A 27,646-nucleotide genomic window follows, 5' to 3' on the forward strand; every position below is an offset into this window, starting at 1 on the left:
TCCCGGATTTGGATTGGTTAGCGAGCTCTTGGCAAATGTTTTTCCTCAAGTTACCAGAAGGATGCTGTTGATCATTTCTCTCAGCTTGTTCCTGACTTTAATATCCAGTGAGTATTTATTATCATTGTCCCAGTCTCAGTGTTAGGTTACCTCTGGAATGTAGCAAAGTCAGCAACCATTTCATTTCACTGATACTTTGGCTGTATGTCATCTTTTCGCAGGTGTCCAGTCGGCGGATCTTTTGAGTCAGCCCGAAGCAGAGACCGGTCGTCCTGGAGGTTCCCTGAGACTGACCTGTAAAGCCAGCGGGTTCAGTGTTGATGGCTACAGCATGTACTGGATTCAACAAATTCCTGGGCAGGGGCTGGAATGGCTGCTTCATTATTACAGCCCATCGACAAATAACTATGCACCAGCGATTAAGGATCGGTTTACTGCATTCAAAGACATTTCAAACAATATCTTCGGGTTGGACATGAAGCTCCTGAAGACCGAAGACACCGCCATGTATTACTGTGGAGTATACTACAGTAATTGGGCTGTAGCACTGCAATTATGACCAATACAAAAACCCACTTAGCCCGAATTGTTTGAAACTTGGTCGATATTTGGATTTACAAGCCATCTGAAACTGCAACGGTGTTAGTTCTGTGTGATATTATCTAAATATCTCAGTTTGATTCATAAAAGTGGTGATAATTATTGATGCACCAGTTTGAGACGTGTTCATGTGTTACCCTGTGGAATATAAAACATTAGAATCATTTGTCAAGAGTGAGCAGCATCGCTAGTTTAATTAGAATGTGATGAACATTTACCGTGAATTTATGTTGCTCAGGGTTACCAAGATTCAGAATAATAGCAGGTTTCTGCTTGTTTTAAGCAGAGCCAGTTTCAGTGTGGCCTTATCCAGAGAATGTAACACTGTGACTATCTTTATTAATGGGGACAAGGGACCATGGTGACAGTGACTACAGGTAAGAACCATGAAATTTCTCTTTATGTGAGTATTCGTGAGTTCGGTGAAAATCAGAATCTGGAATGAGCTTTGTTGATTTAGAGCAAAGAACAAAGAACAAATAAATTTTACAGCTCAGGAACAGGCCCTTCGGCCCTCCAAGCCTGAGTTTAGATTAGAGTGGTGCTGGAAAAGCACAGCAGATTAGGCAGCAATAAAATCGACGTTTCGGGCAAAAGCCCTTCATCAGGAATACAGGCAGAGAGCCTGAAGTGTGGAGAGATAAGTGAGAGGAGGGTTGGGGTGGGGAGAAAGTAGCATAGAGTACAATAGGTGAGTGGGGGAGGGGATGAATGTGATAGGTCAGGGAGGAGGGTGGGTGGATAGGTGGAAAGTAAGATAGGCAGGTAAGACAAGTCATGGTGACAGTGCTGAGCTGGAAGTTTGGAGCTGGGGTGAGGTGGGGGAAGGGGAAATGAGGAAATGAGGTGAAGTCCACATTGATGCCCTGGGGTTGAAGCATGCCGGGGCAGAAGATGAGGCGTTCTTCCTCCAGGCGTCTGGTGGTGAGGGAGCGGCGGTGAAGGAGGTCCAAGTCCTCGGCTGAGGGGGAGTTGAAATGTTGGGCCAGAGGCGATGTGGTTGATTGGTGCAGGTGTCCCAGAGATGTTCCCTAAAGCGCTTTGCTAGGAGGTGTCCAGTCTCCCCAATGTAGAGGAGACTGCATCGGGAGCAACAGATACAATAAATGATATTGGTGGATGTGCAGGTAAAACTTTGATGGATGTGGAAGACTCCTTTGGGGCCTTATATGTAGGTGAGGGAGGAGGTGTGGGCATAGGTTTAGCAATTCCTGTGGTGGCAGGGGAAGGTGTCAGGATGGGAAGGTGGGTTGTTGGGGGGGGCGTGGACCTGACCAGGTAGTTATGAAGGGAACTGTCTTTGCGGAAGGTGGAAATGGCTGGGGAGGGAAATATATCCCTGGTGGTGGGGTCCGTTTGGAGGTGGCGGAAATGCCGGCGGATGATTTGATTTATGCGAAGGTTGGTAGGGTGGAAGGTGAGCACCAGGGGGGTGCTTCAGCCTGAGCCAATCCAAGTGTACTGTCTAAACCTGTCGGTCAATTCCTAAGCATTTGTATTCCTCTGCTCCCCACCTACTCATGTATCTGTCCAGGTGCCTCCTAAATGAATCTACCATGCCTGCCTGTACCATCTCTGTTGACAACGCGTTCCAAACACCCACCACCCTCTGTGTGAACTAGTTGCCTCGTGTAACCCCCTTAAACTTTCCACCTCTCACCTTGAAAGCATGACCTCTTATTATTGAATCCTTCACCCTGGGAAAAAGCTTGTCTCTATCCATTCTGTCTATACCCTTCATGATCTTGTAAACCTCAATCAGGTACCACTCAATCTCCTTTTTTCTAGTGAAAATAAAGGTAATTTACTGAATCTCTCTTCATAGCTAGCACCTTCCATACCAGGCAACGTCCTCGTAAACCGTCTCTGCACCCTCTCCAAAGCATCCACATCCTTTTGGTAATGTGGCGATCAGAACTGTACAGAGCATTCTAAATGCGGGCGAACCAATGTCTTGTACAATGTGAACATGACTTGCCAGCTCTTATACTCAATACCCCGATCAATGAAGGTAAGCATACTATATACCTTCTTGACCTCTCTATCCACCTGTACAGCAACCTTCAGGGTACAATGGACCTGCACTCCCACATCTCTCTTCCCATCAACTTTTCCCAAGGCTGTTCCAGTCATTGTATAATTAGCTCTAGAATTAGACATTGTCATTTTTATAAATGACCTGGAGGATGGGTTAGAAGGTTGGGTGAGCACGTTTGCGGATGATACGAAAGTCGGTGGAGTTGTAGACAGTGAGGAAGGATATGGCAGGTTACAGCGGGATATAGAGAAGCTGCAGAGCTGGGCAGAAAGGTGGCAAATGGAGTTCAATGTAGCTAAGTGTGAAGTGATTCACTTTGGTAAGAGTAATAAAAAGATGGATTACTGGGCTAATGGTAGACTACTTGGTAGTGTGGAAGAGCAGAGGGATCTTGGTGTCCATGTACACAGATCTCTGAAAGTTGCCACCCAGGTAAATAGTGCAGTGAAGAAGGCATATGGCATACTGGCTTTTATTGGTAGAGGAATTGAGTTCCGGAGTCCTGAGGTCATGCTGCAGTTGTATAAGACTCTGGTGCGGCCGCATCTGGAATATTGTGTGCAGTTTTGGTCGCCATACTATAGGAAGGATGTGGAGGCACTGGAACGGGTGCAGAGGAAGTTTACCAGGATGTTGCCTGGTATGGTAGGAAGATCCTATGAGGAAAGGCTGAGGCACTTGGGGTTGTTTTCTTTGGAGAAAAGAAGGTTTAGGGGTGACTTGATAGAGGTGTACAAGATGATTAGGGGGTTAGATAGGGTTGACAGTGAGAACCTTTTTCCACGTATGGAGTCAGCTATTACAAGGGGGCATAGCTTTAAATTAAGGGGGGGTAGATATAGGACTGATGTTAGGGGTAGGTTCTTCACTCAGCGAGTCGTAAGTTCATGGAATGCCCTGCCAGTAGCAGTGGTGGACTCTCCCTCTTTATGGGTATTTAAGCGGGCATTGGATAGGTATATGGAGGATAGTGGGTTAGTGTAGGTTAGGTGGGCTTTGATCGGCGCAACATCGAGGGCCGAAGGGCCTGTACTGCGCTGTATTCTTCTATGTTCTATGTTCTAGACTTGCCTAAATGCATCACCTCACATTTATCTGGATTGAAAGCCATCTGCCACTTTTCCACCTAACTCTCATCAATCTATATCCTCCTGTATTCTCTGACAGTCCCATATGCTTTTTGCCACTCCACCAATCTTTGTGTCATCTGCAAACTTGCTGTTCATACCAACAGTGCCCTCTTCCAGATCATTTATGTATATTACAACATCAGTGGCACTAATACTGACCCCTGTGGAACACTACTAGTCACCTTTCTCCATTTCGAGAAACTCCCTTCAACTACTACACTCTGTCTCCCGCTGTTCAACCAGTTCTTTACCCACCTAGCTAGAACACCCTGCACACCATGTGACTTCACTTTCTCCATTAGTCTACAATGGGGAACCTTATCAAAGGCCTACTAAAGTCCATGTATATGACATCAAAAGCCCTTCCTTCATCCAGCAACTTGGTCACTTCCTCGAAGAACTCTATTAAGTTGGTAAGGCACGATCTCCCCTGCACAAAACCATGTCTCCTATCACTGATCAGCTCCTTCTTTTCTAAATATAAATAGATCCTATCTCTCAGTACCCTCTCGTGCAACTTCCCCACAACTGATGTCAGGCTCACTGGCCTGTAGTTACCTGGAATATCCCTACTGCCCTTCTTGTACAGATGGACGACATAAGCAACCTTCCAGTCCTCCGGCACCTCGCCTGTGTTTAAGGATGCTACAAAGATGTATGTCAGGGCCCCAGCTATTTCCTCTCTCACCTCCCTCAGCAACCTGGGATAGATCCCATCCGGTCCTGGGGATTTTTCCACTTTAATAATCTCTAGCATACCCAACATATCTTCCCTACTTGTGCCAACGTGATCCAGACTAATCAAACTTCTGTCTCTAATCTTAACATTCATCATGTCCCTCTCCTCAGTGAACACTGATGCAAAGTAAGCATTCAGAATCTCACCCATTCTTTCAGGTTCTGCACACAGCCTTCCTTCCTTCCTTATCTTTTAGTTGACCAATCCTTTCTCTGGTTACCCGCTTGCTTCTTATATAAGAATAAAATGTTTGGGATTTTCCTTAATTCTGCTTGCTAAAGCTATTTCATGACCCCTTTTAGCCCGCTTGATTCCTTGAAATGTCCTTTCTGAAAAAATGATTACACCCTGCAATTAAGAATTGAATAAGGTGTTGCGACTGACTCAGTTGCTCGGTGACTTTTTAAAAAATCAGTTAGGCAAACTGTGTGGCTGGATTACTTGAAAAACTAAAAGTCTCTTAAACAGGCAGATTAACAAATGTAACAACTAAAACAGCATTGTGGCTGCCTCACAGCGCCAGGAACAGGTAGGAATGTTCAAGAGGGCGGTGCTGATTTGGAAGGTTGGATCTGGGATAAGGAACGGGGGAGCGGAAATGAGGAAACCATTGAAATCCATATTGATCCCATGTGGTTGGATGGTCCCAAGATGGGACGAACGTTCTTCCTCCAGGCATCGGGTGGTTAGGGTTTGGCGATGAGGGCAGGTCCTGCATGTCCGTGGGGGAGTGAGAGGGGAGTTAAACTGTTCAGCCACGGGGCAGTGGGGTTGGCGAGTGCAAGTCCCAGAAGTTTGATTAGAGGAGACCACATCGGGTGCAACGGACACAGTAGATCAGCTAGATTCATTACATTCTAGATTGAACTTTTTTGCAGCGTTGTGTTTCGTTCTGTTGATTTGAATTGATTGAATTCCGATTTTGTTTTCCTTCATTGTGTTAAATTGAGTTAATTGGATTCTGATTCACTTTGTAGAATCGAACTTTATCTTCAAGGGGTTTCATGCTTTCAGTTTATGGTATTTTTCTGCTGAAGAGATTATCTGTCTGGACCACTTTTAATCAGTAATACTTGTGAAGTTCTTTGGTTTTCGTACGTCGTTTCTGTATTTATTAAACTAAAGTGGCGACATTAGACCAGTTTGTAATTTCCTGAAGTCAGAAGACTTAAGGTAGAAAAACGGAAGGTTGAGAAATGAAGAAAAAAAATTATTGGATTTACTTAAAAAGAAATCAGTTTTAAACATCAACTACACAAATTCTGTTTTAACTAGCCTCCCTCACTCAAAAATATATTTGTAACTAAAATGTCTTACTGACCATTAGGTAAGACTTCATAATTAAGATTAAAAGTATTATAAATTACGCGATTGTGTGGTGCCATTTATCATTGAACTAATTTTGATTTGACATGAGCGCATTAATCAACAAATATCTCTCAAGGCACATGGACAGGATCTTTCCCTCTGACTACTGCACCTAACGCTATGGGCAATTTAGCATGGCCAATTCACCTGACCTATTCATTTTTGGACTGTGGGAGGAAACCCACGCAGACACGGGGAGAATGCACAAACTCCACACAGTCATCTGATGCTGGAACCGAACCACTGAAACACTGTGCCAGCCGTTTGCAATGATGCCATTTTGGTTCTGTTGAAAGAGTTTGCAGAGTCAGTTCTGCTGCAAACTCACCATTGAATCTCAGTATTATCATTTGATAATATTTGTTCTGTTGAGAAGATTATTATATTTGTTTGTGCATTATTGACTTGAAACTCACACAACCCCAGGTTCGAGTCCAGCAGGATTATTTGGGAATATTGATGACGTCAGTGAACTGCTCCAGTTTCCCCATTGAGTGCAGTCATCATGTGAGCTGAAATGTTTTGAAGCCCAATATGAGGAAAAACAAAGGGTTTGGAAATTAACGGAAGAAAATACCTTATGGCACTTTGATTAATAATAAGTAGCAATTTTGGATTAATGTTGCAAACATTAACATTGGTTTACATTTCTAGTTCAGAACTCAACTACCTACTCCGATCACAAGATCTGACATTAAGCATTTACCAATAGCAAAGAAACATAAATAGAATTTCAAAAGTAGAATGTTCTAATAGTTCTTGATATCGAACAAAATGCCATTTTAATGAATCATTAATCAACGATCACTTGTCAATTCCGCTGAACACAATCTGCAATGCTTCAGGCTGGAAAAGATCATTGACAGGAACCATTTAGCAATTTTGCCCGAAGTGTTTCCATGAAGAACAGATCAGTTTTGCAAGTAACTTGAGTTAATTAAGTATTATTTTCCTGATTAACTAGATTTCCGGGAATAAAACCTTAATTAGGTGATTTAGTCGCCACGGCTCTTGGCATTTTCTTAATAGAGAGTTACATTTTACAACAACATATCAGTTCTGGAGTCTTTCGTTAGAATGGAACTGATATAGTACATTAGGTGACCAAAGGTTAGCTTTCAAATTAATCAAAATAATCTTGTCGTGATCTCATAGTTGCTGGGAATAGTTGCTGGGAATGCAGCGAATATATTATATTGTGATATACACTGTATTCAGACTTACGCCGTTTAATATTTTGCAGATGACACTAACTAAACGCCAAGAGAAAAGGCTATTTATTTTTAACGATTAAAATAGAGTAATATTATTTTAATTATTGCATTTGACTGAATGCTAAAATATTGCAATCTGAAGGCTACTTCTCAGATTGGTTAAATGCAATGACCATGTATTTAGACATTAATTAAATCAAGCAATACCTGTTAGAAACACGTTTTCAATCCATGCATTTTAAAAAATTATTCTTCACTCCAAAGTGATTAATAACAAAATTAATTCGCAATAGCAAACCAACCTGACTGTAAACATTTCTTATGATTTATACAACATAAATGCGTTTACATAGTGGAATGTAATATTTTCTGCACTGTTTTCTACAGTATCTGCAAAATCTTCAAAATTTAAGAAATGTTTTAAGAATATGTAAAATTAATCCAGAGAATAATATATTTCTTAATGAGCTGTGCTTATATTAGTGAAATTTCTGACCTCAATGATTGTGTTAATTATAATGAGACATTAAGTTTACTACAACAATGAATGTTCATTGTGAAAATCTTCTCATTCACGTTAATGCATGCTCTCTGGCTAGATGCTATGGTAAATGTTAAATTCCAGTGAATCTACATTTGACGTGACAAGTTGAACAGGTTAGGATCTGCACTGTTCTATTGGTCGTGTCTGCATTAGTTTCGCTTGTCCTGGGGAGACAGGGCATCTCGGGGGTTAGTACTATTGTATCACAGCACCATGAATCCTATTCAATTTCAGCCTCGGGCAACTGTTTGCATGGTTTCTCCGTGTCTGTATGAGCGTTTCGGTTTCCTCCAACAATCCAAAAATGTGCAGGTTCGGTACATTGGCCATGCTAAATTGCACATAGTGCTCAGGGTTGCGTAGCGTAGGTGGATTAATAAGGGACAAATCTGACTCGCATCAATAAATGTACATTTATATCAAATCCAACGTAAATTGGTTCCTCAGCACAGTTGATGACAGAATGTCGAGAATGTGTATTTTCTCTCTAACCAATGCTGTACTCGTTCAGTAGAGTTTGCCTGTTCAGTGGGGTGTAAATATCGCTGATTCAAACCCCAGAAGCAGATGTTCATAGTTTTGCAGCGGGTCCTTAATTTACATCTCAGCTCATCCAGTAGCTTTCCTGAAAATGCTTTTCCAACAGTAGCCGAACAAGCTTCATCAGCATCTTACATAATGGGTGTGAGTTCCCGTAGAGTCATAGAGTCATAGATAAACTGCAGGAGTTTGGAAATCAGTTCTGAGAAATAATATCAGCCTTGGGAGATTTTGATTGAGCGGGGCAAAGGGAATTGTGCTATATATTTCATTCGTGCTTTATTTTGGGTGCAGTTTCTGGTTCGAGAAAATACAGAAACAGTTTGTGAAATTAACCGTCACTGAATTTGAAATGTTAACTTTGCTTTCTCTCCACAGGTGCTGCCAGACCTGCTGAGTTTTTCCTGCAATTTGTGCTTTTATTTCAGATGTCCAGCATCCGAAGTTTGCTTTTCCATTTTCAGTTGGAAAAGCAGAGATTGTTAATAATTTTCATTAGAAAAATGCATTTTAATTATTGCTCAAATATTTTTGTATTGGATAAGGTTGGAATGTGAGTGATCTGATATTGAGCCGTAGTTTCAGAACTAACTGCATCAGGAATCAACAATAACTCTCCAGAGAGCAGTCTAAATCAGTGGCCGTTATTTTGACCAATTAAATGTAGAATGTCGATGCTCCCGTTCCAAATAATAAATAGGATTTAAAAAAAACAACCATTACGTCGTTCATATATTTTATTAAAAACATGTTTAGCGTCAGTGAAAGCAGAAAGTGTGACCCAACGATTGGAAGGTAGGCACAGCAGTGAGGCACAAAGCGCCTTGAGCTGTTCCGCTATTTAATTAGATAATGCTTGATTTGACCTAACTCCATCTGCTTGACTTCGGTCTGTGCCCTTTAACACTTGATTAATGGAAAACTAGGATCGATCCCAGATGTCATAATTGATTTGCAAATAACAGAGGGAGGCACATTGGCTGGTTCTGAAAGATAATCCTGTGAAACATTTGAAGTGACCCAAAGAGGCTGTAATTAATTGCTAAACAGAATGAATTTTAAATATCTGACAAGTTCAAATTGTAGCACCACGATCAAATTGATCAGATTCCTTTAATTTGACATTATATTTTGTTATTCCAAATCAGTGGAGTTAAACAGTGAGGAAACGTTCATTCCCATTAATTGTTTGTCATGTGCCTAAATGATTTGGATGAGAATATAGGAGACCTGGTCAGTAAGTTTTCAGATGACACCAAACTTAATGACTTAGTGGACAGTGAAGAAAGTTACTATCTATTGGGTCAATGGCTTAAGAAATGATAGATGGAGTTCACTTTGTTTAAATGTGCGGTATTACTTTTTGGCAAAACAAACAAGGGCAGGAATTATTCACTTCATAGCAGGGCCCTGGATGGTCGAACAGAGAGACAGAGGGATGCAGGTATAATCCCTGCAAATTTGGAGAGATTGGTGAAGAATGCGTTTATCACTTATTGTTCAAACTTTTGAGTCTCAGAATTGGGCTGTCATGTAGAGGTTGTGCAGATCGCAGATGGGACATCTTCTGGAGTACTGTATCTAATTCCCGTAGCCCTGTTGTGGCTGGGATATTATTAAACGGAGAAGGTATAGGAAATGGTGCCAGGATGTTGCCTGCGTTGAAGGGCTTGAGTTATAAACATTGGCTGGATAGGTTGGGACTTCTACACTGCAGCGTGGAAGATCGAGGGGCGACCTTATAGTGGTTTATAAAATCACGAGGGGCATATTGTTACAACGCCGACGCTAACCCCTTCTGTTAATTAAAACCAAACACACAGAAAAACTCTCCACACCTCGTTTTTTGTTTTAAAAGTGTGAGTGAATGAAAGAGAACCTCGAATTTCCATTATTTGGAGGAAAATAGCCGATTATTTTCGAACAGAGCACTAAACAAAACTATTAGCAAACCCAAACCCCCTTTTTCTTAACTAATTATTAACTGACCCCACGCCTATAACAATGCTGGTCCAATAGCACAATTATTAAAGATTGCATTAAATTAATCTGAAGGCTACACAGTTTCTGTCTTCTCCGCTATCTTCAGTCTCCCACCTATTAATCTTCCTGGCTCATCTTCTTACTTTTTTTTACTGCTGTTGCGGGAAAAGCACCCTTTTGATAAAGAGTGTGTTCTTATTTCTTTGAGAAATTTGAAAGCCAGCTGTTAGATGCATAGTTCGCTCTCTGGCTCTCCGGCAGTTGCTCTGAACGATTTCTAAAATGCCTTGGTTTAATACGCCCCAATATCATACCTTCTCAATGGTCTGATGCTGTCAATATAATAAATTCAAACACAATTGTATTTCAGTATCCTGGGCATAATTTAAACTAGTGCCGAGAATGTGGTGCTGGAGAGGCACAGCACGTCAGCCAGCATCTGAGAAGCAGGAGAATTGACAGTTCGGGCATAAGCCCCTCCCACAGGGATGGATTCCTGATGAAGGGCTTGTGCCTGAATGTCGATTCGTCTGCTTCTCGGGTGTTGCCAGACCTACTGTGCTTTTCTAGCACCACACTCTCGACTATGATCTCCAGAATCTGCGGCCCTCACTTTCGTCTCAATAATTTAAACTCATTGATTAAATTTGAATTGGTGCCAAAACAGCAACCGAAACTCGGGCGCCCATTTAACAGCATTTGCTGCATCGTTTTTTGGAACAGATCATCTTTTAGCTGTTCTGTTCTGCAGCTGTAGCTGCACTTTAAACTTACTTTAAAAATGTGAAAAACACTTTTCGTCTGAAAGTGAACAAAATCTCTTTCAATTTCATAACAATGCGGTGAAGAGCAAAGATTTTTTTTTCCTCAGGAGGGGGAGTTCAAAACTGGGGGAATATTTTTAAGATGAAAGGAGAAAGACTGAAAATGGAGATGAAGGGCAACTTTTTTTTACACAGAAGGTGGTTAAATGTGGAATGAAGTGCTAGAGGAAGTGATGGATGCAGGTATTGTTACCACGTTTAAAAGACATTTGGGTAATACATGAATAGGAAAGATTTGTTGGGATATGGCCATAGGTAGAGTGGTGGTGGTAGTTTATTGTGGAAACAATATGGCATGGACCAGTTGGACTGAAGGATCTGCTTTATTCTATGACTCCATGACTATAAATACATTCCCTCAGGTCAATGAAGGAAACCATTTGGAACATCATCGGTGTGTGGACATGCTATGAGTTTTTAAATTATTTTTTGAGTCTTTGAGTGAATATTTGCACCTCTGGATAAGCATGAAAGTGTCTGAATTCTTTCTTCTCCTTGAGAACCTAATACTCATCAGCCTATAGTCGAGAAACAGGACAGAGACAGTGAATACGGGCAACTTAGGTTCGAGTGTAGTTTGAAGAGAAACATTCAGGTGAAATCCTTCAATGCTTGTACTGCCCTTGTTCTCATAGCTCAACGGTTTGGGATATGCTGTTGAAGGAACATAAAAGTTAGATGATACTGGAAGCCTCTCCACCCCTACCTATTGCTGTTCCATTTATGAAATTGTCATAAATATTTCTGTTCAACAGCGTTTATAATGCTTAATAACATTTAACCTATTTGTTTAATATTCAACTAGAGAGTGATGACCCTCTGAAATTCTCTGCCACAAAAGTACTTGAGGTCAAGACATTGAATCTTTTAAGCAAGCTGTTACTTTATGTCAGGGTCGGTAGAGAAAGCATCAATGGGGTACTCTGCTGGATGATAAGCTGTGAAAACATTGAAGCATGGTTATTAAGTTTGCAGATGACATCAAAATTAATGGAGTAGTGGACAGTGAAGAAGGTTATCTAAGAGTACAATGCGATCTTGATCAACTGAACCTATGAGTTGAGGAATGGCAGATAGCGTTTAATTTAAATGAATGTGAGGTATTGCATTTTGGTCTGACAAGCTAGAACAGGATGACACAGTTAATGGTAGAGCTCTAGGAGTGCTGTTGAGCAGAGAGCCTAGAATTCAGGTACATAGTTCCCTGAAAAAAGTGTCACAGACAGACAGGGTGTTGGAGAAGGTGTTTTGCATGCTTGCCTTCATTAGTCAGAGCATGGAGTATGGGAGATGAGATGTTTTGTTGCAGTTGTATGAGATATTGGTGAGGTCACTTTTGGAGTATAGCATTTAGTCGTGATCATACTCTTATGGGAAGGATATAATTAAATTTTAAAGGGTGCAGAAATATTTTACAAGGATGTTACTGGGACTGGAGAGTTTGAGTTATGAAGAGAGGTTGGATAGGCTCAGATTTTGTTTTTAGAGAGCGTATGAGGCTGAGGGGTGACTTTGAGTTTAAGAAAATTCTGAGGTGCATAAATAAGTTGAATATTAGAGATATTTTTCCACTGGTAGGGCAGTTCAAAGGCATGGTTGCAAGGGTTCAGAAAAGATTTACAAGGATGTTGCCAGAGTTGGAGGATTTGAGTTACAGGCAGAGGTTGAACATGCAGCAGCTGTTTTCTCTGGAGCGTCGGACAGTGAGGTTTATAGAGGTTTACAAAATTATGATGGGCATGGATAGGATAAATTGACAAAGTATTTTCCCTGGGGTGGGGGAGTCCAGAACTAGAGGGCAGGGCATAGGTTTAGGGTGAGAGGGGAAAGATATAAAAGAGACCTAAGGGGCAACTTTTTCATGCAGAGGGTGGTATGTGTATGGAATGAGCTGCCAGAGGATGTGGTGGAGGCTGGTACAATTGCAACATTTAAGAGGCATTTGGATGGGTATATGAATAGGAAGGGTTTGGAGGGATATGGGCCAGGTGCTCGCAGTTGGGACTAGATTGGGTTGGGATATCTGGTCGGCATGGACGGGTTGGACTGAAGAGTCTGTTTCCATGCTGTACATCTCTATGACTCTATGAATCTATGTTAATACCATTTATGAATCCGACATCCTCAAAATGCTGTGGGTTATTAATGACATACCGTCCAAGATAAGCAGCTTCGCTGGATTGACATCTTTTATTTCAGAATTAGATTGAAACAGATTCACGCTGTGTCTCAAAACCCAGAAATGCTTAAAGCCACTGTAGACTTTTATACAATCAAATTTCATGGTTGGTTATATTGTAATTGGGTAACGACAGATTGCAGAATTACTATTGAACTTTAGTCGCGATGTATGTTTTTGGAGATGTTGTGAATTTGAGGTCGTATGATTGGGAAACATTTAATTTCAATTAAGCACTTTGAGAAGAAAACTGATATAAAGGACGAGACAATTTATTTTTTGTGCAATGTTTTTGGTTTGAGAAAAGCAGAGACGTTGAATTAATTACTCTGCTCCTCAATTTGAGTCCAATGAACGAGTCCCGTTTCGTTTTTGTAAAATTTTGGAACAGTTAATGATGTTAATATCGGAGTATTCTTCTTCCTTCATGCAGTAATATGATAATAGTCAAGATGGAAGGGCGTGTTTCTGATGAAGGTACCACCACATCATAGTCAACAAATCAACCACAACAAAAATAGTCTAAAATTCCGCTGGAGTTTTTAACTGGAACATGTTGGAACAGTCTCACAGTTTCGTCACTGATACTGTTCTATTGACAGAGTCTGACTTGTTAAATCGCCCATTTTTCTTTTTCCTAGCGATGCCATCTGCCCCCACACTTTATGGCCTGGTCTCATCCTGTCAACAAGACGACACGGATCGCACCATGATTTATGGCTGTTTGGCGATGGATTACATTCCAGACGTCACCAGAGTGACCTGGAAGAAAGACGACGAGAAGCTTACAGATGGAGTGAAGATTTACTCATCAGTGAGGGATGAAAAGGGAACTTACACCCTGAGCAGCCAGTTAACCCTGACCGAGTCAGAGACGAATTGCAGCAAAATCTACTGTGAGGTTCAACACAGCGAGTCCAACAAGAGCATTGCAATGCCATGTAAGTGTTGGAGGGACTGAGATTGACAGAATAGTTGAGATTAACGTGGTGCATTATTTATATCACTTCCCACAGAGTCAGAGAGGTGTACCACAGGGAACAGAAACCATTCGGCTTTTTGAATCGATGCCGATCAAAACCGAATTATTCTGTGCAATCTGCGAACATTTTCTCCATTGCCTTGCATAACTTCACACTGCGGTTCAATACTAATTCAATATTATGAAGGTGTCATCTCTCCCAGCCTTACAGACAGTGATCCAGATTCCCACCAGCACCTGAGTTATATTTTTCTGCTGGCATCCTCTTTAATCATCCTTAACCCCCCCCCCCCCCCCCCCCCCCCGACGTTGCCTCTACCAGCAAGTGGAAATGTTTCTTCCTCTCTCCCCGTCCATCCCTTCATTATTCCACACATCTCCATCGTGTCCCCGCTTTTTCTCCTCTGCTCCATGACAGTCCAGCCAATCTCATTTCATCCTTTCAAAACTACAACTTTGCATCCCGGGTAACATCCTGGTCATCGTTCTCTCGGTCCTCTGCATTGTATTCACCTCCCTCCTCTAACGTGGGCTCCACAACTGTACACAGTGCGTTTGCTGTGGTCTCACCAAAGTTTTAGTCCATTCCAGTTTCACCTCCCTACTCCTAAACTCTGTGCCTCGGCTAATAAAGGCAAGTATCCAACAAACCATGGCATTTGGTATCAGATTCGTCAGGTAATTTGTACAGTATGCTTCCTTAAGGTCCATCAGAAGACTCCCCTCCAACTCTCTTCCTGACTGTCAGCTCCAGGGAAGACATCGAAAGCAGCAAGTACACAACTGTCCTCTGTTCAATCATCGCTTTCCACCCGAAGTCAATCTCCGTTAGTTGGTTGAAAAATGGGTTGCCCATGGACTCTAACTTCTTCACCTCTCCCGTGTGTGAAGCATATGGCAAATTCTCAGCGACAAGTTGGCTGAACATCTCTGCTGTTGAATGGTTTCACAGCGCCGTCTATACCTGCCAGGTTACTCATCAAGGGCTCACTCAAAGTCGAAGCATAAACGCACCCCAGAAAGCTCCAAATCACTCTACACTGGAATGTGAATCAGGTACATATCATTATTCAGCTCGGTAAATAGTAAAGGCAGCTGCTAGTTTATCATCATGCCGTATGTTTCCTTTTGATGTAAGTGTTACTTTAGTATTGCTCATTATTCAATATTTTGCAGATCAGCAAATGCTCGTTTGAAATAATTACAACGCAGGACATGTTTTAGGTTATCATGAATGTTTTCACAATCAAAATATACAAACAGTAGTAGGTACATTTTCAGTCTCAGCAAAAGTTGGACTTTGCCACCTGGAAGGAGATTTGCCTGAAGACGGGTAAAACAGATCTTGGAAGAGGAACTTTTCGATTATTTTGCTTTCTGCTTCATAGGAATTTGCGATTACCTGGACTACACAGTTAAAATCCTACCTCCGCCAGTAGAACAGGTCTTACTGGACGCCACGGTCACCTTAACCTGTGTTGTGTCCAAGCTTGGCTCTGGAGTCCTGGTCACGTGGACACAAGGAGAGGAAACTGTGAAATCAGAGATTGCTAACCAGCCTGGAGATGCTCCTGACAGCGTGACCAGCACATTAGTTATCTCGACTCAAGCCTGGCTGAGTGGAGACCATTTCGATTGCTCAGTGAACCATCAGCATCTACCAACACCTGCGAGAGATTCCATTCGCAAGGAGAAAGGTGGGCAGTGAAGTTAAAACACAAAATAAGTTACTGTATTTGTTTCAAATGCATGTGCTATTTAGGTCTGGCTACATCAATAACATGCTTTGATTGGGAATGAGCCAACACTGTTGGGACCATTAATGATCCATTTGATACCTAAATAGCTGGTTTTAGATAAAAGATGGATTAAAAGAGATTATAATCTGATGGAGTCAAATAAGGCGGGGAGAAACCTGGTTTTGACCTAAACATCAGCATTGACAAATCATGAAAAAAAATTTACTAACTTTTTTTAACCTTTTTTGTTTAATAAATTGGATACCATTCTGTATCCTTAGAAAATAAAAGTGGGTAAGTCCGAAACTGCAAAATTAAATATTTAAACATGTCGTGAAATATCAATCCATGCCGAATTGTGTCAGGACTTCTTAAAAATTCAGTTGGCATTTGTTGCAATTATTCTGCAGTGACAAACCTTCTGGAGCCATCAGTGTCCGTTCTCCTACCCACTTCAGAAGAAGTCTCCGAGCAAACGGTCGTCTCACTGACCTGTTTAGTGAGAGGTTTCTTTCCCAGAGAGGTTTTCATCAAATGGACCACCAACAACAGGCCGGTGACTCCCAGTAACTACAGGAACACCAAGGTGATGGCAGAGAATGACAACACCTCCTTCTTCATGTACAGCCTGTTATCGATCACAGCGGAGGAGTGGGCTAGCGGTGCTTCTTACTCCTGTGTGGTGGGACATGAAGCGATTCCATTGAAGACCATCAGCAGAACAGTTGATAAATCCAGCGGTAAACCGAGTTTTGTAAACATTTCACTGGCACTGATGGACACCATTAATTCATGTCAATGAAAATCTAAAGGTTACCTTTAATCATTCAATAAAAATAATAAAGGTTTTTTTCTCCAATTGTGTTTTAAATACACAATCGTTTAATTAATTTCCCACATTGATCAATATTCCACCCGACCAGTTAAAGTCAGTTATTAACAGGTTTAAGACTAGGGTCTTGTGCAGTTAACGCTTCCAGCTCAGATATACCCTAGTTCAGGGACAGAGTGAAGCTCACTCAGTGCAGAATTCCACAACGTCCCTTTTTCTATGCTCAATCCCACTGAAACGATATCTGACAATGCCATTTTCGTGACAGAAGAAAACCATACATTTTGATTCCGTGTTCCTGATTCCTGAATTGCCCATTCCTGCACAATTCATGTCAGCTTTAAATGCCACATTGTACCAATCAGGAACACTTTTTAAAAAAAAACTTCTTGCAAATTCTTTTTTATTTATGACACAGCAATTGGAAAGGAAAGCTCTGGGCACCATTCACAAAGAGTGCAGAGCAGCTCGAATCTAACTTTCATTTCCGGGAAACGAGCAGGGATCTCTCACCAGAGAATGAGTAAGAAATAGATATGGTTGAGCGTAAAGAGAGGGAAGGGGAAATGATTAACAGACTGCACTCTTATTCCCCCCGTAGAGTTTTCAAGGGAGTGACCCTGTGTCATGGGAACTAGTGACTAAGGGGAACAGTCAGCTTCCTGCTTACACTCCGTGATTTAAAATTTCTGTGCCAGCAACAATATTGTAAATGTATATTTTGCGATGAAACATGATACTTTTCAAGAATGTTAGACACGTTTATTCCTGTTCATTCTCTTCCAAACTTGATTCCTCATAATCTAATTCTGAACTGGTGATTGGTCATGCCAGTTTGTCTTTCGAGAGATTTGTCTCAGTTGCTGGAGCATCTGGGATCAAACCTGATATTCGATCAGCTGAAGTCATTTTGTTTCACAGACAGAAAACTTGCAGATATTTCTATTCAATGTAATCAGACTCAATTGTTATCATTCGATTAAAACTATAACAATTATAAAAATAGACACCCTATGATGTAAGCACAGAAACAAACAGAGATGCAGTCGCATTTAACACAAACACTCAGAAAGGAATTCATCCATGTTGTTTTGAAGTTGATTTGTACTGTACCTTTGAGAGAGAGAGAGCAAGAATTCACCTCTGAACTGAGAGATTACAAGCCCCTGTGTACATGACAAGAGGATAGTCCCAGAGTTTACTAGAAAATTGAAAATATGTAATGTTCGGCTGTGAAATGGATACCTGAGGGGTTTATTTTTGCTGTTTTGACAACAATTCAAATTAAACCAATCAGTATTAATTATGCCCCAGGATACTAAAAGACAGTACAGTTTGAATGTGTTACATTGCTAACATTGAACCAATGAGATGATCTGATGTTGGGAGGTATAAAATGTAAACATTCTGAAAATTGGTCAGACGGCAACTGCCGTGGAGAGAGAAACTCATGGAGACACCTTGTTGTCAATGAAATTCGAAAACACTCTCTCTGAAAAGGACCTTTCCAAGTGAAACTTACTCTGATTAAAAAGAAAGAAGACAAAAGAAAGAAATCAGTAACTGGAAGAGTGAAGACACAGAAGGAGACAGCAACTGTGTGGTTTTGAAATTAAGCTGATGTAATTTTAATATGTTGGTGCAGCATATTGTTGGAGGCAGATAGTAAGCAGTTAAGTGAAGTGGGGCTTTGAGCTGTGAATAGTTGTTGTTTGATGCTCAGTTAAAAATTAATTGATGTTATGTTCTTTAAATTGTGGAATTTAAGAATTCGCTGCTACTCATATTTTATCAGATTACGAAGCAAGGCGAGTTGCTTCTGGATGTTTGGTTTAATAAACAGAAGGGTTTACTATGATGTTGGAACAGGTATGGGAGCTCGAGATTTGGACAGGCTTTGATAAATCTAGTCATGGAGTTTGACAGGTTTGAACAGATTTGGGGTGTGAAAGCTTCAAGCATATTTAAATACTTGCCGATTTATGTCCTACATCTTTAAATAAAACTTAGGTGAAAAAATTTCCTTCGGTTACCTGTGGTTGGCTAAATTAAAAGTGAGGGAAATGGCTTATAATATTGCTCAGAAGTTTCTGGGGTTTGAAGATGTTTCCCAAATTTTTCAAGAAAGTTTATGAAAACAGATGAAGATATATTTTGGGAATTACTAAATTGGGTTTAACCAGGGACAATTATGATGGAGTTGATCCAGCACTTAGGTATATCAGAGAAACAGGCAAGTGCAGTAGAGTCGAAAACAAAACTTAAATTGCAATTGAGGCAAATGGGATGGGAAGATAAAGAAAGTGAGAGAAAGTTCATGGCTAAGCAAAGATAACGAGGGAGAAAAGAAAGGGAGAGAGACTTTGAAATTCAGAAATTGCTAATCAGTCAGGAACCTCAAGTTGAAGATGAAGGAAGATACTAATATTTACAAGTATGTTAAAAGATTGCCACATTTTGATCAGAAAATGTTGAAACTTCTTGTTAAATTTCATTTGAAAAAATGGCTAGGCAGATCGAGTGGTCAGAGAACTTGTCAATAAAGTTAGTTCAGATTAAGCTGGTTGGCAGAGCTAGTGAGCTATTTACAGCACTGTCAGATGAGGGATCAAGAGATTATGCAGATGTCAAAAAGGCTGTTTTTGAGTGCTTATGAATTAGTAATAGAAGTGTTTAGGTGGGGGTTCAGATGTTCAGGAGTCAGATCTCTTCGGGGGAGAGCATTTTCGGGATAGTAATCAGAACTCCAAGACGTTTAGGAGACTCATGGAGGGGATAGGAGCATATAGTATTAGGAAGTATTTAATTGGGGAGGGGGAATTACGAAGCCATTAGGGAGGAACTGAGGCACCTAAATTGGGAACACATGTTCTCAGGGAAATGCACGACAGAAATGTGGAGGTTGTTTAGGAAGCACCTGCTGATAGTGCTGGATAGGTTTGTCCCACTGAGGCAAGGAAGGAATGGTAGGGTGAAGGAACTTTGTGTGACTAGGGATGTGAAACATCTAGTCAACAGGAAGAAGTAAGCTTCGTTAATTCTGAGGAAGCAACGATCAGCCAGCGCGTGAAAGTGTTACAAGGTAGACAGAAAGGAACTGAAGAATTGACTTCAGAGAGCTATAAAGGGGCATTAAATAGCTTTAGCAGGTAGGATTAAGGAAAGCCCTGAGGCATTCTACACGTATGTGAGGAAATAGAGGATGGCCAGAGTGAGGTTAGGGCTGATCAGGGATAATGGAGAGAACTTGCACCTGGAGTCAGACGATGTAGGGGAGGTCCTCAATGAATACATTTCTACAGTATTCACTATTGAGAGGGACTTTGACATTTCTGAGGGTAGTGGTGAATAGACTGATATGCTAGAACAGGTTGATGTCAGGAAGGAGGATGTGCTGAAATTTTGAAAAACATAAGGATAGATAAATTACCTGGGCCAGATGAGATATATGCAAGGTTACTACGGGAAGTGTGGGAAGAGATTGCTGTACATTTGGCGATAATATTTGCACCTTCACTGTCGACTGGAGGAGTGCCAGATGATTGGAGGGTGGCAAATGTTATTCCGTTGCCCCAAAAAGGAAATAGTGATATCCTGGGATTTACAGACCAGTCAGTCTTATGTCAATGGTGGGCAAAGAATCAGAGAGGATTCTGAGAGACAGATTACTTGGAAAACGATAGTCTGATCAGAGATAGTCAGCATGGCTTTATGAGGAGCAGGTCATGACTCACAAACCTTAATGAATTCTTTGAGGATGTGCCAAAGCACTTCAATGAAGTTAGCACAGTGGATATGGTGTACATGGATTTTATTCAGGTATTTGGTAAGGTTCCCGGCAGTTGGTTAATTCAGAATGTAAGGAGGCATGGGATACAGGGAAACTTGCTTGTCTGGATACAGAATTGGCTGGCGCATAGAGGACAGACGGTGGTAGTAGATAGAAAGTATTTAGCCAGGAGCTCGGTGACCAGTGGTGATCCACAGAGATTTGTTCTGGGACCTCTGCTCTTTGTGATTTTTATAAATGACTTGGATAAGGAAGTGGAAGGGTGGGTTAGAAAGTTTTCTGATGATATGAAGATTGGTGGAGTGGTGGATAGTGTGGAGGGCTGTTATAGGTTGTATTAAGACATTGATAGGATGCAGAACTGGGCAGAAAAGTGGCAGATGGCGATCATCCTAGAAAAGTGTGAAGTAATTTGGATTTGAATGCAGAATACATTAAAGGCAGGAATCTTGGCAGTGTGGAGGAACAGAGGGACGTTGGGCTCCACATCCATAAATCCCTCCAAGTGATCATCCACGTTGATAGAATTTTGAAGAATGTGCATGGTTTGTTGGCTTTCATTGGCAGGGAGATTGATTTTAAGAACCACGGGGTTATACTGCCTCCCTATAGAGTCCTGGTTAGACCACACTTGGAATATTGTGTTCTGTTCAGGTCACCTCATGACAGGAAGGATGTGGAAGGGTTAGTGAGAGTGCAAAGGAGATTTACCAGAATGCTGCCTGGAACGGAGGACCTGTCGTATGAAGAAAGTTTGAGGGAGCTAGGGCTTTTCTCATTGGAGCAAGGAAGGATGAGAGGCAACTTGATAGAGGTGTACAAGATGATGAGAGGCATAGCCAGATAGCTTTGTTCCCTGGGCAGAAATGTCTATCATGAGGGGACATATTTTTAAATAATTTGAGGAAGGTTTAGGGGAGATGTCGGAGGAAGGTTTAGGGGAGATGTCAGAGGCAGGTTCTTTACACAGAGAGTGGTGGGTGTGTGGAATGCACTGCCATCAGTGGTAGTAGAGTCAGAAATATTAGGAATATGTAAGCGACTCTTGGATAGGCACGTGGATGATAGTAAAATGAAAGAATGTCGATTGGTCTGATCTTAAAGTAGGATAGAAGGCTGGCTCAAGGGCTGTACAATACTGTACTGTTCTGCGTTTTATTTGCTATGTCCTATAAAGAAGGAACCAGATCAGATTTAAGTTGAATGTGGAAGATATAAACATTGGAATTTGATAGATGGGTGCACCCCTTAAAAATAGATCAGACCTATGAGATTTTAAGAGAAATTATTCTGCTGGAGGAGTTTAAAAGCTCACTGCCAGAGCTGATAAGAATTCATGTTTATGAACATAAAGTTCAAGAAGTGAGAAGAATGGCAGAGGTGGCAGATACATATGCACTAGTACACAAATTGAAATTTCGGTACTGACAGGAAGTTCATCCTGTGTGGGTTAAAAATTGGGAGAAGGGGAGATCATACACGAAGAAACAAAGCTTAGATCACACTGGCAAGAGTTTACCACAGGTGAAAAAAGAAAGCCAAGGTGTTGCAAAGGAGGTGAAAGGCCTCGAGTGTAATGGAGTGGGACACAGAAAATGACAGTGTTGGTGGTTTCAGAGCTAAGCCAGTGCCATTAGTAAAAGTAGTGAAGAAAACCACAAGAAAAGTCAAGGAGCTTCAGGTGAGTGCACAGCATAGACAGGGACTGGGTATGGTGTTAGTACCTGATCTCTAAGAAAGTTTGCCTCTGTGGGTAACATTTAGGAAGAACAGGGAAGAAGAGAACAAAGTTATAATTTTGAGAGGTACAGGAGCTAACCAGTCTCTGTGCTAAGAGATGAATTTATTTGCACTATTTCTCATCTGTTACTCGACAGAGTGGTAATTTGTGGAATAGTTAGATAGAGATTTAACGTTCTTCTATGGTAAATCACTTTGGAGAGCCAAATCAAGACTGGGGATGTTACAGTGGGAATGATTGCCAGAGTATCAGTTCCAGGAATCCAGTTTGTTCTTGGGAATTACTGAACAGGGTCCAAGGTGGGAGTGATGCCCATTGTTGTGGAGAAGCCAAAGGAAAACCAGGGATGAAAGGATTTAAAAGACAAGTACCCAGGATTATTTAAAAGACAAGTACCCAGGATTATTTCCAGACTGTGTAGGATTTATTTATAAATCACAGACAAAAATCAAATACTAAAGCGAAAGGTGAAGGAGTCGAGGACTCCCTGTTTGATGCAATGTTGCAGCAAAAACCTGAACAGGTTTAGTCCCCAAAGGGTAATGTACTTATAAAAGAAAGACAAGTCAATTAAAAATATATTTATTGATACAAACTCAGAAAAGGAATCAGAATATATTCCTGAGGTTTATTATCTTCAAGATAGAATCCTAAGATGAAAATGGAGACCACGGCAGTTAAATGCAGAGAATAAATGGACAAGAGTGGACCAGGGTGTGTTGCCGGTAGTATGCAGACAGGAAGTGTCACGCCTTGCATATGAATTACCAGTAGGAGGTCACCCAGATCTACAGCCGACTCAGGCTAAGTTACAAAAGCACTTCTGGACAGCTCAAGGATGTGTTTGCGTTTTGCCATACGTGTCATACATGCTAAATGGTAGGTAAGCCACAGTTGGTAATAAAACCAGCACCTTTGTTGACAATTCCCCATTTTAAGAACGTTTCACATGGGTTATAATTGATTGTGTAGGTCCCCTCCCAAGAACTAAAAGTTGGAACCAGTTGGAACCATAATGGATATCTCCAACGGATTTCCAGGGTATTACGGAGAATTAAGGCAAAAAAGGTGGGAGGAGCTAATGGTTTTCTTGACATAGCATGGGCTACCCAGGGAGATTCAGTTAGACCAAGGATCTAATTTTACTGCCAGGCTGTTTTAGGAGGTTATGGATAGCTTAGGCATACAGCACGTTAAGTCAAGTGTGTACCATCCTGAATCCCAGGGAGCTTTGGAAAGGTGGCTTCAGACACTGAAGACCATGTTGAAAGCATGCTGTCAGGATGATCTGAACGGGTGTGATAAAGGTGTCCTGTTTGTATTGTTTGCCATTAGGTATGCCCCAAATGAATCTCCTCAGTTTACTCTCTTTGAGTAAATATGAAGTGAAGGGTCCTTAGAAATTACTTAAAGAAGAATTGATAGGACCGAATTCAGAGATCTCACAATTGGATTATGTATTGGAAGTGAGGGAGAGATTAAATCGGGTAGGTGAGTTAACTAAACAGCACCTAAAGAGGACACAGTATCGAATGAAGCAGGTGGCAGGTAAAAATTGAAACATTTCTCCAGTGGTAGGAGGTTCCTTCAAAGCCAGGTTTTGTGGCCCCTATCAAGTTGAGACAAAGTTGATTCAGGTGAACTATCTGGTCAGATAGGAAAAAAACTGTATTGAGTATGCCATGTGAATACATCAAAACCTTCCCTTAAAAGAGATAGGGGACTGGAGAAGCAAGTGTTAGTTACTGCCCCACAAAGTGAGAAATCAAATCCACATGCAGTTGGTTTTGATGTGCCTCAAAATAGGTTAAATAATGAGGAAGTTCTTGAGGAATGGGATGGTTAGTAAACTATCTGTCTCAGGTGCTAACAACCCAGTTAAAAGGTTTGTTGCAACACTAGGAGAATATATGTAGGAATAAGATGGCAAGGACTAATGCTGTTGTGCATTAGGTAGATTAAGGGAATGCTGTTCTGATGAAACAAAACCTCTACAGGCTTAATCCTTTTAAAGCCACCCAGGTGCAGAATGAAGTGGATGCGATGCTCAATGAAGATATCTTTGAACCAAGTCAGAGTGTGCGGAGTTCATCAATCGTGTCAGTTCTCAAACCTGACAGGACTCAATGATTTTGTGTGGACTATCGGGAGGTCAATGCCTGAACAAAATTGGACTCATATCCAGTGCCAAGATTGGACGACTTTGTAGAGAAAGTTGGACTAGCCAGTAACATCGTAAAGCTGGACTTCCTGTGTAGTTATTGGCTGGTACTTTCTCCAGAGGAAGCAAAAGAAGTTTCTGTGCTTGCAACCCGAAATGTGCTCTATCAATTCAAAGTGATGCCCTTTGAAATGAAAAATGCACCAGCCACATTCCAAAGCCTCATGAATAGAGTTGTTCAGTTTATCTTTAGCGAGTCATGGAAAGATCACATGGGAGAGTTAGCAAAGCTCTTTGAACATTTACAACGAGCAAAAGTGGTAATAAATATAAAGAAAACAGAATTCGTGAAGGCAGATGCGACATTTTTATGATATAACATTGGACATGGAAAGTTGATCTAATGAACGTGAAGATGAAGGCCATCGATCATTTCCACAATCATTTTTCAAGAAAGTGGAGCTTTGATTTTTGGGACTAAGTGGATTCTACTGGAAGTTTGATCCAAATGTCAGCAATGTGGTCCTACCACTGACCAGTTTTAAGAAGAACACAAAATTTCGGTGGACAGAATAAGGCCAGGAGGCATTTGAAAATTTAAAAGCAGTATTAACTACAGCACCAGTTTCAGCAACACCAAAATATTTGAAACACTTCAATGTTGCCATCGATGTTCGTGACATATGGGTTGAACCTGTACTGAGACAGAATGATGATGATGGAATTGAATGGCTAATTGGCTACTTTTAAAATAAATTCAGCACCCACCAGAGACGATACGCTACACTGAAAAAGGAATTATTAAGTTTGAAACTGGCCTTATAACATTCTAATATTTAGGTAATGAACCATGTGTTGGGGATGGTTGTGTAGACAAATCACAATCGTCTTACATTCTCAGAAAGATGTAAATACAAAACTATGAGGCCATTTCATTGGAGTCTTGTATTACAGACTTTTACATTGCAGATTGTGCATGTTGCGTGTCATAAAAATTTGATGGAATTAAAGGAACAAGTGTCAATAAGATTTGAATGATTCGAATTTTATGTACGTGTGCAGAAACGAATATTGAAAATATAACTTAGATTAATGACATTTGTATTACATAGTAATGGGGTTAAGAATTAGAGAAATAAAGACAACATCTTTTCATTATGAAGTTCCATTTTTTTCTGATGGGGGTTAGGTGTTATGAAGTTGAAGGCGTGTACTGTACATTTAAGAGAGAGAGAGAGAGAGAATGCTGTTCTGAACTGAGACATTATAAGCACTTTCCAATTACAAGATAGCGGTCCAAGCGTATACTGAAAATTGAAAATAAAAGTATCAATCAAAGCATGATGTTTATACTAACAAAACACAGTTGTAGAGCACAAACATGAAAAGACCTTAACATACATAAAATCTGAATTTGACGCATAAACATTTTTAAACAGCACCAAGACAAAGAAAACAAACGACATATTCACAAAGATATTAAAACATAAACATAGGCACCCACGGCTGAAGTGGGAGATTAACACAATGATTCTTACACATTGTGAAATGAGCAAAATGTATATACAGAATCTCAGCCAGATGAATGAGCACACCAGCACTGAAGGGACACGAATGTGTTTACTCATCGCAATCCCAACATGGACACAAGCAAAGTAATCACGTACCCAAACGATAAAGGAAAAACAGATACAACCAGCTATAGACAGAAATAAATTAAGGAACATATGCACAAAAATTATTCTGAACACTTACAGACCCTGCAAACAAAATATGAAGCAATGTGTTTACTGTGAATCTCATTGATTTTAATGATTTACCAAATAAATAAACTAAAAGAGCAAATGCATTTGAACTCTTACCCAGTGATGGCACAGTATTTAAGTAAACAGCTATCAGTACCTATAATTAAATTATAAGATATAATTGAAATAATCATTGTCAGTCTATGATAATATTCCCCAATAATAGATTGAATGATGAGAAAATTCAGGATAGTAAATGATAGCTGTGGAGTTAGTTATAGCAAGTTATTGCTGAGAGTCAATGACTCAATCATAGATACAGATCGAGTAAAATTTCATATCAACCTGATGGCTTGAAGAAGATGGACCCATTCCTGGTTACATTGCTTATACACAAAAATGTCAGACCGCATCAATATATAATCTAATTATTTGTTTTCGGTTTTATTCTTGCAGGTGCGATAGATGGCAGTTGGATTGAAGACTATGAGGATGATAACGGCAACAGCTGGACAACCGCTTCCACATTCATCACCCTGTTCTTCCTGAGTATTTCCTACAGCACTGCCGTCACTCTGATGAAGGTGAGAATAATCAATTATCATACTTCCAGCAGACGAACATGGTTTGTCAAATTTCTGAGAGTTTCATTGAAGAAAAAGCGAAATATTAATGCCATGATCATAAACACTGCATCATTACTTTATCCCTCTTTTGCAGGTAAAATAATGTGTTGAAGTTTGGACCCCGTAGACTTGCCTCATTGATTATTGAGGTCTCTGAATTCCAAATTTATATTATGTGCTGTTGTTGACTTTAACAATGAGACAACTTCACTTTTGAATCCAAATCTGAAAGTAATTAATGGCTTTTCTGTTTTGTTTTGCTTTGTTTGAATTCATTCAGATAATTAGAGTTGGAATGTATTTGTAGCTTGTAACTTGTAATTGTTTGAAGTCCATTTGTAATTGTTTTGTTTTTCCTTGTTCCGAATTGTTTCCTACCTTTATGTTGATTCCTCATTTTCTTTTTCTGGTAACTATAAGATAAGCAGCTCAGAACGTATGTGTTCTTATCTCAATGCATCGTCCAGTCATTATACTCACTTTGTTCACTTTAAGATAAGTTTTTGATAAAAATACGCTCTGAAATGGTTAATAAATCTTAAAAGAATATGGACTAAACTTGAGTTTGCTTCATCCTTTATTGAAGGCCCATTAGTAATGATATACTATTCCAAATGGTCGTGCCCTACTCCCTTCAAAGCCAGATGCATTTGCCCAGTCACATGTGGTTGTCTTTTATCGAATCATTTGGGTTAATGCTTGGCACTCTTCATCCCACTCTTGTAAATCAATCTTTCGCTTGGTATTTCTTATGGAAAACTCCAGAGGTGGAATGGTCAAACAACACGGAGACCTTCGATGGTTCTTGTTATGCCACGAGGGTCAGAGCCTAGGGTGAAGTAATGATAAAAATCAGGAGCTTTACCCCACC

The 27,646-nt window shown here is 40.6% G+C and overlaps 1 gene segment (V, D, J or C); it reads left to right on the forward strand.

The window, feature by feature from the left end:
* Positions 1-26,964, forward strand: LOC140467946 (Ig heavy chain C region, membrane-bound form-like). The segment is given in 9 exon segments: positions 1-107; positions 222-545; positions 942-977; positions 13,801-14,100; positions 14,847-15,197; positions 15,530-15,838; positions 16,291-16,620; positions 26,606-26,733; positions 26,870-26,964. Coding segments are annotated over 9 exon segments (1,833 nt in total).
* Positions 26,965-27,646: the final 682 nt, after the last annotated feature.

This window comes from Chiloscyllium punctatum, chromosome 46 (genome assembly GCF_047496795.1).
Source record: "Chiloscyllium punctatum isolate Juve2018m chromosome 46, sChiPun1.3, whole genome shotgun sequence".
Classification (NCBI taxonomy): Eukaryota; Metazoa; Chordata; class Chondrichthyes; order Orectolobiformes; family Hemiscylliidae; genus Chiloscyllium; species Chiloscyllium punctatum.